Genomic DNA, 16,338 nt, shown 5'->3' with positions numbered 1-16,338 from the left:
GGTTTTAATAAATTAATTTGGTTTTGAAAATAAAATTGGTTAAACCCAGAACGCTGCTACAGATAAACCCTGCAACAGCTTCTTCTTCTTCCTCTTGATGTGGGTAGAAGCAAAGTATCGACCTTTGTCTTCTTCTCCGTCGTGTTTATGGAGCTTTTACATTCCTCCTGTTATTTCGAAACCCTAACCTTGATTTCTCCTCCTCTACAATCTTGTAAATTTGGTTTCAACTCTCTCTTCTTCTCTCCTCCTCGCGTAACCTTGCTCTCGGCTTACCACCACAGTGGCCGATTCGCTGTTTCTGCCTCGTTTCAGCACGGAGATACGAATTTGAGCTCTAATTCTTCGCAGACAAATCACGAGGACCATGCCTCCCTCGCGCAGAATTCAATTGCTGAGTTTCTCCGACGAGACATTGGACTCTCAGAGGCCGATTCAGATTTCATTTCTGAAAATTGTCCAAAGTACACGAGAATGATTGTAGAGGGTGTTAGGGATTTGGAGGAATGGAATTCGTGGAAAGGGAGTGGAGAATCTGTGGGAATTGAGGGTTTAGGGTTTAAGGAGAAAGTGATTTATATGGTGAAACAAAAGGGTGATGGTGGGAAAGTTGCCTTTTTGGAGAGTCTTGGTTTGAGTCTGTCTTCTGCTATGTATTTGGCTCATTACGTCTCCTCTGAATCGCTTACCATACTTCTCGATAAGGTACTTCACAGATTGTTCGATTTCTCTGCATTCTAGATAGTTGGTTTGTTAGGTTGGGTTTTGGCATGCTACTTAATCTTGGATTTGGATTATAGGTTAAGTACCTCAAGGAAATATTCTTTTCTGGCAGTGATGAGAAAGGTCTTGTTGGAAAGTATGCACGACGAATGATGCTCTACTTATCCATTCCTATTGATGAAGATGTTCAGCAAACTCTTTCCTTTTTCGAAAAGGTTTCGTGTTTCCTCAGTTATAATAGTATCTGATTTTTGTCCCTTTTTCATTCTCTGTTAGCTTTCTTTAGAGGTATTATATTCTTTAGTAAGGTGAATGTTAAATGTCCATTAGATTGAAGCAAGGCGTGGAGGCTTGGATATGCTGGGGTCTGTAGATGCATCATTTAGATTTTTAATCGAGTCATTCCCTCGGCTTCTTCTACTTTCAGAAGAAAATGATATGAAGCCTATGGTAGAGTTTCTTGAAAGCATTGGTATTCCTAAATATTGCTTGGGAAAGCTACTTCTTTTGTACCCTCCTATCTTGCTCGGCAAAACTGAGGAGATCAAAAGAAGGGTGGCCGCAGCTCTGGAGAAGGTTTGCTAGTTGCTTGATTGTACATAATTAGCATGGAGCTGCACTTTCTTTGTTTTCTTGTGGTTGCTGATTATTGCAAATTGGGCTAGTTCAGCTTAGTGTAGTGGACAAGGATTCGGGAAAAGTGTTGCTGAAGTATCCTTGGATTCTCTCACCAAGCATACAAGAGAACTATTCTCACATCGTCTCATTTTTTTACAGTGAATCGGTAAGCACAATTTTGACAAGAAAGAATACATCATGTTGATCAGATAATTGGTGGTTTTGTGTTTGCTAAGTTGTCTTTATCATTGTTGTTCCATGATTGGTCTTACGAAGACATGGTTTGCTATGATTTTGCTTTCTTAGGTGCTCAAAATGGATATTGACCACGCAATTGAGAGATGGCCTTTGCTTCTCGGTTGCTCAGCGAGCAATATGGAGATGATGGTGAAGGAATTTGATAAATTAGGTGTTAGAGATAAAAGAATGGGGAAGGTTATACCCAAGATGCCTCAGCTTTTGTTATGTAAACCCCAAGATTTTCTGAAGGTAAAAAAAATACACTTTCCAAGATGTGTGTGTATTCTCTCATTCTATTATTGTGCAAGACTGTTTCTTCAACCACAATATTCCTCATCTTGTAACAGGTTGTTTGCTTTTTGGAAGATTTGGGATTTCAAAAGGAAATTGTGGGTCAAATACTTTGTCGATGTCCTGAAATATTTGGTTGCAGCATTGACAAAACTCTGCAGAAAAAGCTCATCTTTCTCACACGTTATGGTGTTTCCACTACCCATTTCCCCCGAATCATAAAGAAATACCCGGAATTTCTTATATACGACGCAGACAAAACAGTACTTCCACGGTATCTATCTTAGCCTAATTAGCACATCATCTCAGTGAATCTTTCTATAGATAATGACTGTAATTTTGTAAATATATGCTCTTCGCAGGCTAAAGTACTTAATGGAGATTGGGATATCGGAGAGAGAGATTGCCTTCATGATTCGCAAATTCTCACCGATCTTGGGATATAGCATCGACAAAGTTTTGAGACCGAAGTTTGAATTTCTGGTGAACAGCATGGAGAAGCCGGTTAGAGAGGTAATAGAATACCCGAGGTATTTCAGTTACTCGCTGGAGAAAAGAATAAAACCGCGGTTTTGGGTACTCGAAGGGAGGAACATAGAATGTACATTACAGGAAATGTTAGGCAAAAACGATGAAGAGTTTGCTGCTGATTTCTTGGGTTTAGGAGAGCTTCAAACTCACAGTGAAACCTCTTAGTTTATATATTTATAGGCCAGAAGTTTCTTTGAGAAAATCACACTATGTAATGAGATTGGTGATATCTCTGAAGACTGAAGCTTCTTCAGTTTTGTCTGTTTGCGTTGTTCATAGGTAGTGTATGTACTTACTGTTCTTTTGTATACAAATTCCTAACTTTATTTTACCAAAAAAAATCAGCTGATGTGTATAAGTGTATGAATTGTCTTCGAGGGGTTTGAAAATATTTCCTACCATGGTTTTTGACTCAATAAAACAGAACCGATTTATTGATAATTAAGAAAACAAATTTATGAAAAATGTGCTGAATTTTCTCTCTGGAAACGGTTTCTCGCATTTTTTTTTCTTTCTTTTTCTTTCTTTTTCTGAAACTGTAAGCGAAGATGTAACTTCATTCATATTCTGAAAATTCACAGAAAATTTATTTATCTATTCTTTACGTTTGATAAACATGATTGCTGAGAAAATGATTGGAGCGAGTCACTGATTAACGTTTTAAGCAAAAATGGGAAACGCTATAGGCAAAGCATCGACCGACATCGGAGGTTTTATCGGGAATATTTTCACAGCACCGTTTAAAGCCACACTTGGAAGATCCTGTTTGTAAGATTTTCACTTCATTGTCTGAATTCTGTCGTCAAATCGTTGGTTTGGTTGGTTTTCTATCGCCTGTTTTGAGGATTTCTCTTTTCTTTTTTTTTTTAATTACAGAGATGTATGTTCGGGACCATGGGATCTTGCGTGTTTCATAGAACATTTCTGTCTTCCTGATATTGCGAAGCTGGTGCTCATGTCAAGCCTCTGTTTCATAAGTAAGTAGACCTTTCTCTTATTTCCGATTTTTAGCAATCACTATGGTTTCTGTCAACTTTCCTTTGTTTTCTATAATTTTGTATTTGTTTCTTTTTCTGTTCAGTTTTGATGTTCATCACCCTCCTGTTCAAGCTTGGAATTTGCCAGTGCGTTGTTAAAAGCATCTGCAAAATGTCATGTGCCGCTTGTGCAGCGTACTGCTTCGCCATTGGAGAGATGGTTAGTTGTTTGTGGCACAGTTTGACTAACATAAAACGGGTCCGCCATCGCAGAAAACGTCTCAGTGATATAGAAGCTACGATGTATGATTACCCAAGTGATGGCGAATCAAGTTCATCGAACAGTCCCAGTCGAATAAACAACATTAGACCAAAGCAGAGAAGAAGAAGATTAGGAAGCAAACACAACCACCACCATCAAGGCAGCAATCGCAACAACCGCCGCCTCATTAGACTATCGAGTAGACAATTGTCTATACGAGTTGGAGGCAAATCAAGAAGAGTAAGAAGAAGTGCTAGAAAGACAAAATCGAGGAGAGTTAAGATCCTCAAAGTCAAAGATTTGGTTGATTAAAATGTCTCTAGAATTCCTTAAAGAGTGTCTCTAGTCTCTCTAAACTCAAAAACAGAATTATCTCATTTATTCAGATGAAATGAAACACAAAACCATTAATCCTTGTGAATAAGTTTTTAACCAACCTCTCTCCCTCTCTATTTGTATATGTGCAAGAGAGTATATAAGCCGGGATGGATAAGTAACGGTTCACTTTCAGAGGAAAACCGGAGCCATGACGAGAGTTATAGTCGCGAGCATTTTTATGAGGACGTGAATGGATGGACCGGCTGTGTCCTTGAACGGATCTCCCACGCTGCAATTTTCAGATGAATTCTAATGAGAAATCGCATTTAGGAAAATAACTTTGAATGAATTTTGAAGTATAACGAAACGAAAATACGTACGTATCACCAGTCACAGCTGCTTTGTGGGCTTCACTTCCTTTCCCCCCAAGTGCCCCAGTCTCTATGTATTTCTTTGCATTGTCCCAAGCACCTCCCGCCGTGTTTAGGAAAAGTGCCATCAAGATACCACAAACTGTTGCAAACATGAGCATAGAAGCTACAACTTTTGCTCCGAGCAGAGGTTGTCCTGTGTAGTAACCCAAAATCCGAAAAACCAAACCTGAGAGAAAACAAGAGGTTTGTTTTCGGTCACGAGCTTGTGGTTTCAAACTTTCAATAAAGGAAGTACAGTAAAAAGAGTAAAACAATTACTGACTTACCAACTACAATGGGTGATGCAATAGCTAAAGCTCCTGGCTTTATCATTTCCCTTAAAGCTGCAGATGCGACAATGGCGACGCAACGACTATAATCTGGCTTCTCCTTGTACTCCTGCAACAAGATATTGGTTTTGCTAGTCAACAACGGTACAAGCCAATACACAAGAAAAGGGGACGCACTCAAAAGGAAAAAAATATGCTCACCATTATGCCAGGCCTCTCAATAAATTGTCTTCTTACTTCGTTGACAACCTCTTGTGCAGTTCGACCAACTGCCGCGCATGCCCAAGCACTAAAGAGGAAAATAAGCATGGAACCCAATAACCCACCTACGAACACTTCTGGGATAGCAATATCAACCTGATTTGATCCGAGGATGAGCATGAGAAGTTGTCTCAACATCGAGAATACAGCAAAGATGCATAATGAAATTTACCTCTTTGAAAGACACATTAGCAAACGCTGAAACCTCGTCCATATACGCACTAAAGAGAAGGAATGACGCAAGGGCAGCAGATCCAATGGCAAACCCTTTCGTTGTTGCTTTTGTGGTGTTCCCAACAGCATCAAGAAGATCAGTGATCTCACGGACACTTTCTGGCTGCACGAAACATTTATTATTTCTACATAAAATAAAGATGGAACATAAGAGCCTTTCAAGCCAATCATGTGACATCTTACCTGCTGGCTCATCTCGACAATCCCACCAGCATTGTCAGCTATGGGGCCAAACATGTCCATAGTTAGGACATAAGCTGCAGTGCTTAGCATTCCCATTGTAGCAACGGCTGTTCCAAATAGACCTCCAGTGGGAATGCCATTTTCGTCCACTAGTCCCGAGGTATTGCCCAGCCAATACGCAGAAATAATAGCTACACTTATAGTCAAAACTGGAAGAGCAGTTGATTCCAGGCCCAAGCTGACCCCAGCAATGATATTAGTCCCATGACCAGTCGAGCTAGCAAGAGCCAACGTTCGAACAGGCTCGTGCTTATAGTCTGTATAATATTTGGATATCCAGACAAAGATATAAGCTGTGATGATGCCAACCAACCCACATAGGGCGAAATTGAACCATGCAGATGGAGCTTGTTCAGTGTAAAGCAGCCAGCGAGTCGACTACAAACATAAATAATGCTGTCAGAAGAATATAGCAAAGAATTTGTTCGAAATTACAGTAATAACAAGGATTAATTGTAAAAAGAACGAAAGGAACAAGACAATCAATGGTTTGTGTGTGACAACATTACCGCGCCAAATGTCAAAACAGCTAATATAATAGTCAGAGAATATCCTTTCTGAAGTACAGCCATTGGATCCTCTACCGGAGATTTCACACTGGCATCACGTGTTCCCTTGATTGATAGAATACCAATTGATGATATAATCAAGTCAAAAGAATGAACAACTAGAGGAAAAAGGATAAAGCCTGATGGATCTGCGTAATAGAGAAAGATTTGAGTAAGTATTAAGCATGAAAAAGAGGTTTAATAGGATGTTTCTCAGCACATATTTAACAACCACGGCTAGAAATGGTCAGGTAATGTTATTGAAAAAATTCTACTGCAGTCAAGTGTAACTTGTTAAAGGTGTCATGAAAAGTAGTTTTCCTTCAATCTTCACATAATGCATAGCAGATTCGTACAAGGTGTTTAAAACAATAACTCTAAACTTATGTCGACTTTTTACATCCTAATAAGTAACAATGTACCCTCAAATCCTCAAGGAGTGACCAAAACATGCAATAAGCGTAGATTATTTTTCAGTATACAGAATGTAATTTATGAGCTTGGACTCTCTACACAACTCTTCCTAAGTTTGCATTTCAGATTATAAAATCCTAGCAGTTCAGTTAATTTTCTCAGCATAAGTCAGGAACTCAAACCATACGTTATATATTTGCATGTACCAGAAGTAACTTTAAAGAGAGATGGCCCACCTTCAATTTTGCACTTCTTAGCCATTGTTCCACCTAGTATCATTGCACTGATGATTTCTGCCGCTATACTTTCAAATAAATCAGCACCTCTAGCAGCACAGTCCCCCACGTTGTCTCCAACCTACAAGAAGATGAAAATGGCTTTAAATGCCTAAATGACAAAAACACAAGCAAACCCTTATTCAACTTTTAATATGCTGGGCATACATGTTTGGAAATCAAAGATAATCAAGAAAGTAAGAACCAAAAAGGACAAAGATCAAATACCAAATCAGCAATAACAGCAGGATTTCGAGGATCATCCTCGGGAATTCCCTGCTCAACTTTCCCAACGAGATCTGCCCCAACATCAGCTCCCTTAGTATATATTCCACCACCCAACTGAGCAAATAAGGCAACAAACGAAGCACCAAAACCATATCCCACGAGAAGCAGAGGCACTGTAAGAGAAACAGAAAATTCAATCAATAAATCTAACAAGTCAATAACTCCACTATCGCCCATGCAAATGCAAATTCTGGTCAATACATCAAGAGAAATACATATAGGGTTGACTGAAAATCTTAGAACTGTTTTGGTACCCCACCTCAATAAAGATCAACACAAGTCATGACATATTTAAGAAAATACTTCTCATGTCTGAAAATGATCCTTTGAAAAGATAAAAATAACTTTTTGAAACTCAGTACAGTGATTATAGAATATGCACACAAGATGAAAATGAATTTCATAGAAAGCAGAGCAGAAGACTTACGGTCAGTAACATTCATTGAGCCTGGTGAATCCACGCCCAACCAAACATAAAATGTAGAATAGAGGATGGCGATACCAATCACAGCCATACCAACAACAACCAGGGCTGAAAACCCACCAGCACGAACGGCTATCTGCATTATATCTGCCACTTAGTATTTGGAAATATGTACAAGCCGTGTTACCAAAATAGCTAAACTAAAGAAGAACCTGCAATGCTTCTCTCGCAGATCGTCTGGCAGCACTGGAGACCCGCACATTAGCACGAACTGACACCCACATTCCAACATATCCAGCAATACCTGAGCATAGAGCCCCCAAAAGAAATGCAGCAACAGTAATATAGGCAGACATCGCCCTGCAAAATAGTAATATGGCTAAGCATCAATCACAACAATTCAAAAGATAAAATAAACCTTGTGAATGTAATCATGTATCAGCTGCTGATAATCAGCACCTTCCTAAACCAGCAGCCTCTTGCTGGGGAGTTAAGCTACGGAATAGATATATGCAAAGAATCACAAAAGCTAGCAAGACAGCCATCTTGGATATAGTGCTATACTGCGTTCTGAAAAACCCTTCAGCTCCATCACGTATAGCATCTGATATCTATAAATAATACAAATTAGAATTAAGAAAGTTTGATGAGAACAACGAAGAAAAGATGTCAACATCATGACTAACACCACATAATTTGAGTGAGCTTACCTCAACCATCTCTGGAGGTCCTTCATCTTTCGCTAAAACCCACTTGGTTAGATATATGGACAAAAGAAAGCTGATGATGCATACTGCGAAGACGAACACGATTATGGGAGAAGTACTTGCTCCCACGTAAAAGATCGCTCCAAAGCAGAAAAGCAGAATTATCGAAAGGACACGGACATTTAATTTCCTAAGAATCCGGAATATCTGCCAAAGAAAACAACTGAACTTTATACAATTTCAAAGAAAAGAAAACCGAGATGCTCGAGAAACTAAGATGCTACAAGAATAAGAAGGAAACCAGTTATAACGTCACACAAGTTTTTTTTTAATACGCTCTGCAACCAAAAAGGAAAGCACTCAAGAAAGAGAGGAATAACAACTTTACCAGTGGACTATAGGTTTTACTACGCATGTTAGGAAAAGCCCTAGGCCTGTCATTGAAAGACATCAAACTGGCCTGCTCAATATCTTCATCCATCATCATGTTTTGAGCTGAATTTGCCCTTCGGACTATGGGTAGAGGCGTAAAATCAGTGCTATGGGGCAACTCAGCCCCAGAATTCGGACGCTGAATGTTGATACACTCTCCAAATGTTAACAGCACATCGAAAAGCGAACACAAGTTAGTATGAACCCTCTTAACTCTAGCTATATCTTGATTCCAGCTTCTTCAAACTTTCTCAGTAGAGTTGCCACAACAAAGTTCCCACTATAAACACAATTTCTGAAAAAGGTAGAAAAGTATTAAGTTGTGATGTTTCTCTTTACCTACCAAATAGCATTTTGAAATTAAATAAAATCAGATTCATCACAGTAAGGTTCTACAGTAAGAGGTTTAGCTATGTTTTAAAGCGATTTCCCATGAGCGTAATTGCTTCTACGATCAATTGCCCAGAAAAGCGCCATTAACAAACAGCGCATGAGACCTCAAGATCTAATCGACTAAGATTTTAGTGAAATGAAAAACGCAAGGGAATTTGCATTCCGACTTAATGAATCGAACATCATTACTTCAATCGAGAAATCGCATTAGATCTGAGTTTCGTACTAAGAGAAATTCACATGATCTCTAGACAGGAAATAGATACGTGTCCAGAGGCGAATCAACGAGATAAAAAAAACAAACGAAGAGTTTCTCCGGAAACAAACCCTAAAAATCAGTAAAAACAGAGAAGATGACGGCTCCGGTGAGTGATCAGAAGGAAAGCGCCATTAGCGAAAGCTTGTCCTAGCCGAAGAAGCGCTCTCTCCTCTCTCTGTCTCCGTTCTAAATCCGAAGACTTTTCAGAGAACTTTCGGAATATTTTTTTCCTAAATTAACTTTGCTACTTTACTTCTTCTAAATTTCACTCCTCAGTGGCTCAATACTAATTTTATGACACATCCTATCCAATGAGTCGTTGACACTTAATCACTCTTTCTCACTTAACATTAATCTCGTTTGTGATTTATATAGTAAAACTGAAACACCCCATTAGTTTTGAAATAATTTACATTGGGTCATCGAATTTACCCGGCCCGTAGTATGGGCCTAGCCCAAACTTATGTTGTGTATTCGGCCCATATAATAGACAATTCTGCAAAGTAAAGAAAGAAGAACCAACCACTAAACGTTATCAGTACCTTACCGGTCCGATCACGGAGCTCGCCTTTCATCGTCAATCTCCGGCGGACGAATCTCTCTTCGTATCCTTGTACGTGATTCTACTTTGAAAGTTTACTAATTGCTTAGCCGTCACTTTACCACATTCCTTTGAAAATGTTTTCTTAGAAAAAAATTCTCTGTTTTGGTAAGGACAAGCAGAGGATGACACTAGCGGCAGCGACGACCGCCGTTTCATTTAACTCAAAGCTTCTCGTGTTTAGAATTCGTTGCTCAGATTCTAACCCTAAACGTGGCTTTGGCTTTAAAAAGGTTTGATTCCAGAAATTCTTCGTTTTATGAGCTTTTGATGTTTTTCTTTTGAGTGCTTCCAGTTAATTTACAAGTGATTTGAATAATTAAAGTACTGAGACAAAAATTTGAAATCGCATCACAGGAAGAGAAAGACCCGGCATTGCAGCAAAGGTATAGTTTTTTTTGTTTGTTTTAAGCATTTTGAATTTTCAAGAACTGTTATATTTCATATAGACTTCTTTGCTGCAGGAAATCATCTTCTAAACAGTCTGTTTCGGTACCCAGAAGTAAGTATAATTTGTTTAAGGCATATTGTAAGTATCAGATGTTGTTGCTGCTCTCCTTCATGGTGTCTGGAGCATAACTTCCTTTTTGCATTCTTCCGTTTATCTGAATAATATAAGTTGGTTAGAAATCGAAAGGTTTGCCAATATCTTATTGATGATTATTCGTGCCTGGCTTTTCATTTCGCTTAAGAAACTTCCTGCATTTGTTTGCAGAGGCTCCTGGTCTGAATACTCAATTTGAAGGAAAATCTGGTCCATCTTTCGATATTGACTTCGAGGAACGGCTGGAAAACATCCGAAGGTACACTTTTTTTTTTTCTGATTCTAGCATGAAGATTGGCTTTAGAAAAATATTGGTTACAATAGGATTACTTAGGAAAAGAACCTGAAACTATGGCCCTCATTTTTTCCGACCTCTGATAATCACACTTGACTTTCTCAATTTTACCCACAACGACATGATCTTCCTATGAAAGTTTGATTTTTTTTTTTTTTTCATGTATTGTTCATCACTTTTTTTTTCATGTTTTTCTGTGACCTCTGCTCTTTTGATGAACCAGGTCAGCTCTTGAGCAGAAAAAGACAGAAGTAGTTAAAGAATTTGGTCCAATTGACTATGATGCACCAATCAAGTCTGACCAGAAAACAATTGGTCTTGGTACTAAGGTACACATACATAACATCCTGCAAGTGTGTATTTTTTCTTTTGTTCTAAAACCACTTGAGGCCTATAAGGTACTCATACATAACATCATGACAAAACTTGGTCACATGCCATGACAGGTTGGAGTTGGCATAGCTGTTGTTGTATTTGGTTTGGTTTTTGCTCTCGGTGACTTTCTCCCCACGGGAAGGTGCGTTATGTGTAAGATGACTCATAAGATATTTTGATGTGATCACAGTTTTAAGCAGCTTTATCCAATGAAAGCAGCTTCAAGTAAAATTCATAACTGTGTCATTTACACCATGTTACTGCTTGTCCTTTTTCTTCCTTTTATTCCAGTTTGTAATTGTTTATGTAAAGTTTCTGATGACATCATATGTTTTAAGGATCAACTGGGTTGGTTTCCGTGATTCACATTTTTCACATTTTTCACATTTTTGCCATACCAATTACCAAGTCACGTTGTCAGGTGATTTCGCCGGTCTCGGTTCTAACAATGTTTTTTCCACTTTCCAGTGATAGTCCAACTAAGAACACAACAGTAGTCAAAAATCAGATCTCAGAAGAAGAGAAAGCTACGCTTCAGGTAATATAAGGGGCTGATGTCTTTTCCATAAACTTTGATCATTTGAATAATGCAAGAGACGTAGTAAACATCTCGAATTTTTTAATTTTGTCAGCAAAGGCTCAAAGAGTTTGAAACAACTCTCACTGGCACTCCTAAGGATCAAGCTGCTCTGGAGGTGAGTGAAGACATGCATATGTTGTGCATTTAGGCATTCATCTCCCTGTAGGCTGCCAATAATAACAAGGAACAACTTAAACTAATAATCAGGTAGCTAAGGATTAGGAATTTTTTTTAATGCTTTTGGTTCCAAAAACTTAGTATCCGTTTTTTTTCTCATTTTCACCTATTTAAACAATTCTGAGCTCTATTTAAAGTTTTAATTTGTTGTTCTTCTGGAATGAGTAGAATCTCCACATATCTTGAATTGCATGAAACTTTTTTCTGTTTGCATTAACTGAAGTTGTTAATGCACACATAGTAAGCTGAAAACAAGTTGGGCTTCCTCTTCTGACTTATTTATAACGCTAAAAATTTCTTAAAGTTGGGGCACTATGCAGGGCGCAGCTGTGACACTGACTGAACTTGGAGACTATTCCCGGGCTGCTGCGTTTCTTGAGAAACTGGCTAAGGTTTGTTTCTGCCATGCTTTTATCTTTTATTATGTCAAGTCATTCATTTCACAATAACATGCTGATACGAGACTTAGCTAATAGTGCACAAAGTGGGATTCTTGCTCTGTAGGAGAGACCAACTGACCCTGATGTATTTCGACTGCTTGGAGAAGTAAATTATGAACTTAAGAACTATGAAGGCAGTATCGCTGCATACAGAATTTCTGAAAAGGTAAATGCTCTCAAACTTCGTGGACTAAGCTTTTTTAATAACTTTTCTCACTTGCATCATCGAACTAATAGTATAGATTAAGATTGTCAGAAGAATTTTCCCGTGGGGACATAAGATTGAACATATGCCTATAGCTGCTACTACCATGTATATGTTGTTAACAGAGTTAGGACCGTCAATTTTGCTATCCATAATAGTGATGGTCTACTTTTTGTTCTAATTACCCTAGGTTTCTAAAGGGATTGACCTTGAAGTCACACGAGGCCTCATGAACGCGTATTTAGCTGCAAAGATACCAGACGAGGTAAATCTGTTTCCACCAGATATGAATAAATATATGTTAACTATTTGTCTACGAAGGTTAATCATAAATACTCTCAACTTCTCCTCCGATCCATTTCTTTTCACTTTTGTTATGATTCTCAGGCAGTCAAATTTCTTCTAGACACTCGTGAACGTCTGAATACAAAGAAAACAAGCACATCAGACAGTGTTACAGATGAAACAAATCTAGACCCAATTCAGGTACCTTGGTTTCCTAGTAATGGACTCTTAACATATTAGTCTGGTCATGACAATACATTTCAATACAGTTCCTTGATGAAGTAGACATTTCTTCTTGTTTCTGATGGCTTATCTGTTTCATTACGTCCAAAGAAACTAGATACAATTATGATAACATACTACCAAGATCTATACTAGGCTCAATTTTGTGACTTTTATCTCTAACCGATTTTTAAACGTTGGGGCAATATTTGTTCAGGTTGAGTTGCTTCTCGGAAAAGCTTATTCAGACTGGGGACATATCAGCGACGCCATAGCTGTTTATGACCAGCTAATCAGTGCTCATCCTGAAGACTTCCGAGGCTGCTTGGCTAAGGTAAATTTCTCGTCCCCACCTCAAGAAGTTGAGTCACTCGATATACTTGCCCATAAACTCCATGTGAAATGGTGTTGTAGGGAATTATATTGAGAGAAAATGGAAGCAGAGGAGATGCAGAGAGAATGTTCATCCAGGTGAATCATTTGAACTATTAAACCTTCTTCATTCCAATACAAGTCCAAATGAGTAAAAAAATATGACACAAAGCGCTCAATTTGTTAATGTGTGTAGGCACGCTTTTTTGCACCAGACAAAGCTAAGGCCCTTGTGGATAGATACTCCAAACTGTGATCACTATCTGATTTTGTGTGTATATATATATGTCTGTTTATTTTTATGATTTTAATTTTATCGCTCTGTTTTTACACAAGACAAAGTCACGTCATATTTAATTGGACCGAATCTAAACATCATGGTTACTGGTAAATATCCTGATGATGAATATTGACTGAACTAGGAGAGTATTCACGGACTGCTGCATTTCTTGAGAAATTGGCTAAGGTTTGTTTCTCCTATACGTTTATCTTAAGTCAGATCTTCATATGGTTGCAAAAGGGCTACACCAAATATGAAGACATTAAGTTCCAACTGATCTTCATATGGCTAGGCATTGAAGCTACAAACCGCAAGAGATCTGGTTTATCAATGATTCCTGTGCGAAGCGGCTCTGTTTCCTGTTGGTTCAAGACATGGAGAAACTTGGCAATGTTTGGAAGTACCATTTCCCGGCAATGGAGATGTAACAAAGGAACTTTTGACAAAACGCTTCCCTTTTGGACATCAAGACCTTCTGGTCTGCGCAGTTTATATGGTTTCCCAGTTGTTGGTTCGATATCAACCTGAGGCATCTGTTTCCATCTCTTGTGAACAAACCAACCGTACTTATAATCCCCCACTATCGAAGTACCAAGTGCTTCAGCGCAGTGTACACGTAGCTGTTTTTTAGAAGGTGGCTTGATCAAGAGAAAAACAAGAACAAAATCTTTCGCAAAACTGGTAAAGAGGATAGCAAAGTTTAATAAGTACCTGATGCTTTCTGCTAGTAATAGGACGAAGTTCTAACCACGAACACCCGTTGATCATAGGTCCTAACACTCTATACTCTGTTATTGCTTCTTGCGAAGCTTCAAAGCCCGAACCTTGAGCCAAAACCACCCTGTCTGTTTTACCATCGTCCAAAAGCACCTAAACACAGGTTTTTGAATCATTTTCAGATACAAGCAGTGTGTAAGCAAGCAAAGGTTATAATGAGATAACTACCTTTGAAAGAGGAGCTGAAATTAGTCCTTCTTTTTCCTTTGGAGAACCAATCACCAATGCCCAATATTGCTGATACATCGCTTCACACGCTTTGTTCCAAGCCTAGGATTGTACAATATTTACGAGTCACTTACCAAAATTATGCTCAACTTTTCCTTACTAGACTGTTGTGTGTTTGGTTCAGAATTTCAGATAAGTCCTCCTTACCTTACAGCTTGAGTTTCTCCCCTTGTAATCACTGAACACTGAGTGAAGATAATGTATACTTTCTTTGGATCGACCCATTACTAAGAGGCCGCTAGTTTCCCTATCAAGACGATGTACCTGACCATTGAAACTCAAATAAGTCAGAAACCAAATCGATTTATCAAGATAACTGACAATATCCCCAAAAAAAGTGAGTTTACCAATCTAGGACCTTCATCTTTACCAAAAGACAAAGCTGCAGCTGCAAGTGCATCCATGCTGTTATGTATAGGCACATTTCCCTGAAACAAAGAATGATAACTGAGTATGCAGCTGCTGCTTAATCAACAAGAGAATGTAACAGCTTACTTCCATGAAGTCATTTTGCAGGAGCAAATAGAAAACTCTATTACCTTGACTGGAAGCTTAGGTGGCTTATTAAGAACGATAATAGCAGAGTCCTGCAGTAGAGAGAAAAATAAGATTAAAACTTGTATATAAGATCAACGAAAAGAGACCAATCACTGTCTGAAAGCATGTGTAAAACATCCGCAAATCCAGAAGAGTTGAGAGTTACCTTGAACCTGACAAGCCTTTGAAGATATGCGATTTCGTCTGCGTTTGGATACAAGGTTCCACTTGGTATAGTGTCATATCTCTTAGAAATCCTCATCTCAGCGATTGAAACCGGCAACCAGATTTTATCTCCTATTTCCATTACCTCGTTATGCTTAATCTGATGATAAAAGTGTGCAATGCTATCTCCATTAGAAAACATATTCCTAGGAAATGATCACACCAACAACACGAAGAAGAAGAAAGATCAATTACACCTTTCTCATAGGAATAGCTCCATCTTCGTTCTCTCTTGAAGCATCCCTACGACCTCGAAACTCCATCTGAACCTGTCACAAAGATAAACCCCAACAAGCAGAAAAAGAAACTAAAGTGAATACAATTGAAGGTACAAGGAGGGAAATTCATCTTGAAGGTCTCTAATAGAAAGAGAAAAGTGCAAAAATGTTAAAATATATTAACGGAGTCTATCTGAATTTCATTAGACAATGTGATGATCCAAAAGAAGCTCAATCAAAAATAATGAAAAGTTTTACCAGAGACACTCACAAGGCCCTTTGTGAAATGAGTTTGAATAGCCTTATCATGGATTTCTTCGAAATAGAACTTCACCCAGCTTATGGCTGTGACGTGGCCGCTATCTCCCTCGTCGCCGTCAACTCCGGCGTTTTTGCCAGGTAACGGATAACCGGGGAATGGCGGCAGCGATATCAGCTGACGTGGCAATGGTCCTTGCTTCGGTGGTCCCAGGTGTGCTATGTTGTTTGTCACGCGGAGCACCGACGATGGCGGTGGAGCGACTCTCGAGTACCGCCGAGTTACTACGCCCAGGAAAATCTGACGGAAGCATGTCTTGGCCTTCCACATGGGGGTGTTTATCAGAAGACTGGAGGACTCTGTGTCTAGGTCAGAATGCCGGCGGTTCTTCGCGCGCTACGGCCGAAGATGACGAAGAGAGAACGAACCGGGGAATGCCAAAATGGGCCTGTTGGGCTTTCATTTCTTACTCATTGATGCGTCGGTCCAACTCGGGTCGTGCTAACTGCTAAACAAAAAATTCATGGTCTACTCTACCAGCCTATCATCACTCACTATTGAGTGCTAAACAAAATTC

The 16,338-nt window shown here is 39.0% G+C and overlaps 5 protein-coding genes across 8 annotated transcripts; 3 read left to right on the top strand and 2 right to left on the bottom strand.

Moving 5' to 3' along the window:
* Positions 1-2: 2 nt before the first annotated feature.
* LOC9323827 (transcription termination factor MTERF2, chloroplastic) lies at positions 3-4,092 on the top strand. The gene is made up of 7 exons (XM_021034783.1): positions 3-705; positions 801-938; positions 1,054-1,299; positions 1,394-1,507; positions 1,648-1,830; positions 1,929-2,146; positions 2,235-4,092. Exons 1-7 carry the CDS (start codon positions 148-150, stop codon positions 2,566-2,568), a joined length of 1,791 nt encoding a protein of 596 aa, XP_020890442.1. The 5' UTR covers positions 3-147; the 3' UTR covers positions 2,569-4,092.
* Positions 3,058-4,162, top strand: LOC110230810. Its single transcript, XM_021034820.1, has 3 exons — positions 3,058-3,171; positions 3,280-3,380; positions 3,485-4,162. The coding sequence occupies exons 1-3, from the start codon at positions 3,074-3,076 to the stop codon at positions 3,952-3,954; spliced, it is 669 nt and encodes a 222-aa protein (XP_020890479.1). The 5' UTR covers positions 3,058-3,073; the 3' UTR covers positions 3,955-4,162.
* Positions 3,903-9,484, bottom strand: LOC9325283 (pyrophosphate-energized membrane proton pump 2). Its single transcript, XM_021034764.1, has 15 exons — positions 9,210-9,484; positions 8,446-8,784; positions 8,061-8,264; positions 7,810-7,961; positions 7,563-7,710; positions 7,354-7,486; positions 6,867-7,039; positions 6,600-6,720; positions 5,911-6,098; positions 5,342-5,779; positions 5,097-5,261; positions 4,865-5,020; positions 4,661-4,772; positions 4,341-4,560; positions 3,903-4,249 (listed from the first exon to the last, which is right to left on the bottom strand). Exons 2-15 carry the CDS (start codon positions 8,542-8,544, stop codon positions 4,150-4,152), a joined length of 2,409 nt encoding a protein of 802 aa, XP_020890423.1. The 5' UTR covers positions 8,545-8,784; positions 9,210-9,484; the 3' UTR covers positions 3,903-4,149.
* A 131-nt stretch (positions 9,485-9,615) lies between these two features.
* On the top strand, positions 9,616-13,629 carry LOC9323826. Of its 3 annotated transcripts, none has more exons than XM_002889173.2 (16): positions 9,616-9,754; positions 9,865-9,975; positions 10,100-10,128; positions 10,207-10,244; positions 10,458-10,545; positions 10,805-10,910; positions 11,028-11,098; positions 11,425-11,494; positions 11,589-11,651; positions 12,034-12,105; positions 12,218-12,319; positions 12,549-12,623; positions 12,746-12,844; positions 13,083-13,199; positions 13,280-13,336; positions 13,434-13,629. In XM_002889173.2, the coding sequence occupies exons 2-16, from the start codon at positions 9,868-9,870 to the stop codon at positions 13,491-13,493; spliced, it is 1,155 nt and encodes a 384-aa protein (XP_002889219.1). In that variant the 5' UTR covers positions 9,616-9,754; positions 9,865-9,867; the 3' UTR covers positions 13,494-13,629. The 3 variants fall into 3 exon arrangements, with proteins under 3 accessions (XP_002889219.1, XP_020890460.1, XP_020890461.1); XM_021034801.1 differs by having other exon boundaries at positions 9,856-9,975; XM_021034802.1 differs by having other exon boundaries at positions 9,673-9,754; positions 9,832-9,975.
* On the bottom strand, positions 13,516-16,251 carry LOC9323825 (RNA pseudouridine synthase 3, mitochondrial). 2 transcript variants are annotated; one of them, XM_002887715.2, is made up of 9 exons: positions 15,774-16,251; positions 15,482-15,553; positions 15,226-15,384; positions 15,062-15,109; positions 14,870-14,950; positions 14,670-14,786; positions 14,463-14,564; positions 14,229-14,387; positions 13,516-14,137 (listed from the first exon to the last, which is right to left on the bottom strand). In XM_002887715.2, the coding sequence occupies exons 1-9, from the start codon at positions 16,089-16,091 to the stop codon at positions 13,760-13,762; spliced, it is 1,434 nt and encodes a 477-aa protein (XP_002887761.1). In that variant the 5' UTR covers positions 16,092-16,251; the 3' UTR covers positions 13,516-13,759. The 2 variants fall into 2 exon arrangements, with proteins under 2 accessions (XP_002887761.1, XP_020890449.1); XM_021034790.1 differs by having other exon boundaries at positions 15,761-16,248.
* Positions 16,252-16,338: the final 87 nt, after the last annotated feature.

The sequence above is a fragment of the Arabidopsis lyrata genome (assembly GCF_000004255.2).
Source record: "Arabidopsis lyrata subsp. lyrata unplaced genomic scaffold ARALYscaffold_2, whole genome shotgun sequence".
NCBI lineage: Eukaryota > Viridiplantae > Streptophyta > Magnoliopsida > Brassicales > Brassicaceae > Arabidopsis > Arabidopsis lyrata.
Note: the sequence above shows the minus strand (reverse complement) of the source record. Positions and strands in the feature narration are given on the sequence as shown.

Bases quoted from the DNA above. Each gene is read 5' to 3' on its own strand.
- LOC9323827 (XM_021034783.1), top strand. From the start codon at position 148: ATGGAGCTTTTACATTCCTCCTGTTATTTCGAAACCCTAACCTTGATT. The intron at 706-800 runs GTACTTCACAGA...TTTGGATTATAG, and splicing joins TTACCATACTTCTCGATAAG to GTTAAGTACCTCAAGGAAAT. The intron at 2,147-2,234 runs GTATCTATCTTA...TGCTCTTCGCAG, and splicing joins GACAAAACAGTACTTCCACG to GCTAAAGTACTTAATGGAGA.
- LOC110230810 (XM_021034820.1), top strand. From the start codon at position 3,074: ATGGGAAACGCTATAGGCAAAGCATCGACCGACATCGGAGGTTTTATC. The intron at 3,172-3,279 runs GTAAGATTTTCA...TTTTAATTACAG, and splicing joins ACACTTGGAAGATCCTGTTT to AGATGTATGTTCGGGACCAT. The intron at 3,381-3,484 runs GTAAGTAGACCT...TTTTCTGTTCAG, and splicing joins GTCAAGCCTCTGTTTCATAA to TTTTGATGTTCATCACCCTC.
- LOC9325283 (XM_021034764.1), bottom strand. From the start codon at position 8,544: ATGATGATGGATGAAGATATTGAGCAGGCCAGTTTGATGTCTTTCAAT. The intron at 7,040-7,353 runs GTAAGTCTTCTG...TTTCTCTTACAG, and splicing joins CTCAATGAATGTTACTGACC to TGCCTCTGCTTCTCGTGGGA. The intron at 4,561-4,660 runs GTAAGTCAGTAA...GTTTTCTCTCAG, and splicing joins TGCATCACCCATTGTAGTTG to GTTTGGTTTTTCGGATTTTG.
- LOC9323826 (XM_002889173.2), top strand. From the start codon at position 9,868: ATGACACTAGCGGCAGCGACGACCGCCGTTTCATTTAACTCAAAGCTT. The intron at 10,546-10,804 runs GTACACTTTTTT...TTGATGAACCAG, and splicing joins CGGCTGGAAAACATCCGAAG to GTCAGCTCTTGAGCAGAAAA. The intron at 10,911-11,027 runs GTACACATACAT...ATGCCATGACAG, and splicing joins CAATTGGTCTTGGTACTAAG to GTTGGAGTTGGCATAGCTGT.
- LOC9323825 (XM_002887715.2), bottom strand. From the start codon at position 16,091: ATGTGGAAGGCCAAGACATGCTTCCGTCAGATTTTCCTGGGCGTAGTA. The intron at 14,787-14,869 runs GTAAACTCACTT...TTCAATGGTCAG, and splicing joins AAGATGAAGGTCCTAGATTG to GTACATCGTCTTGATAGGGA. The intron at 14,388-14,462 runs GTAGTTATCTCA...ACCTGTGTTTAG, and splicing joins TTTCAGCTCCTCTTTCAAAG to GTGCTTTTGGACGATGGTAA.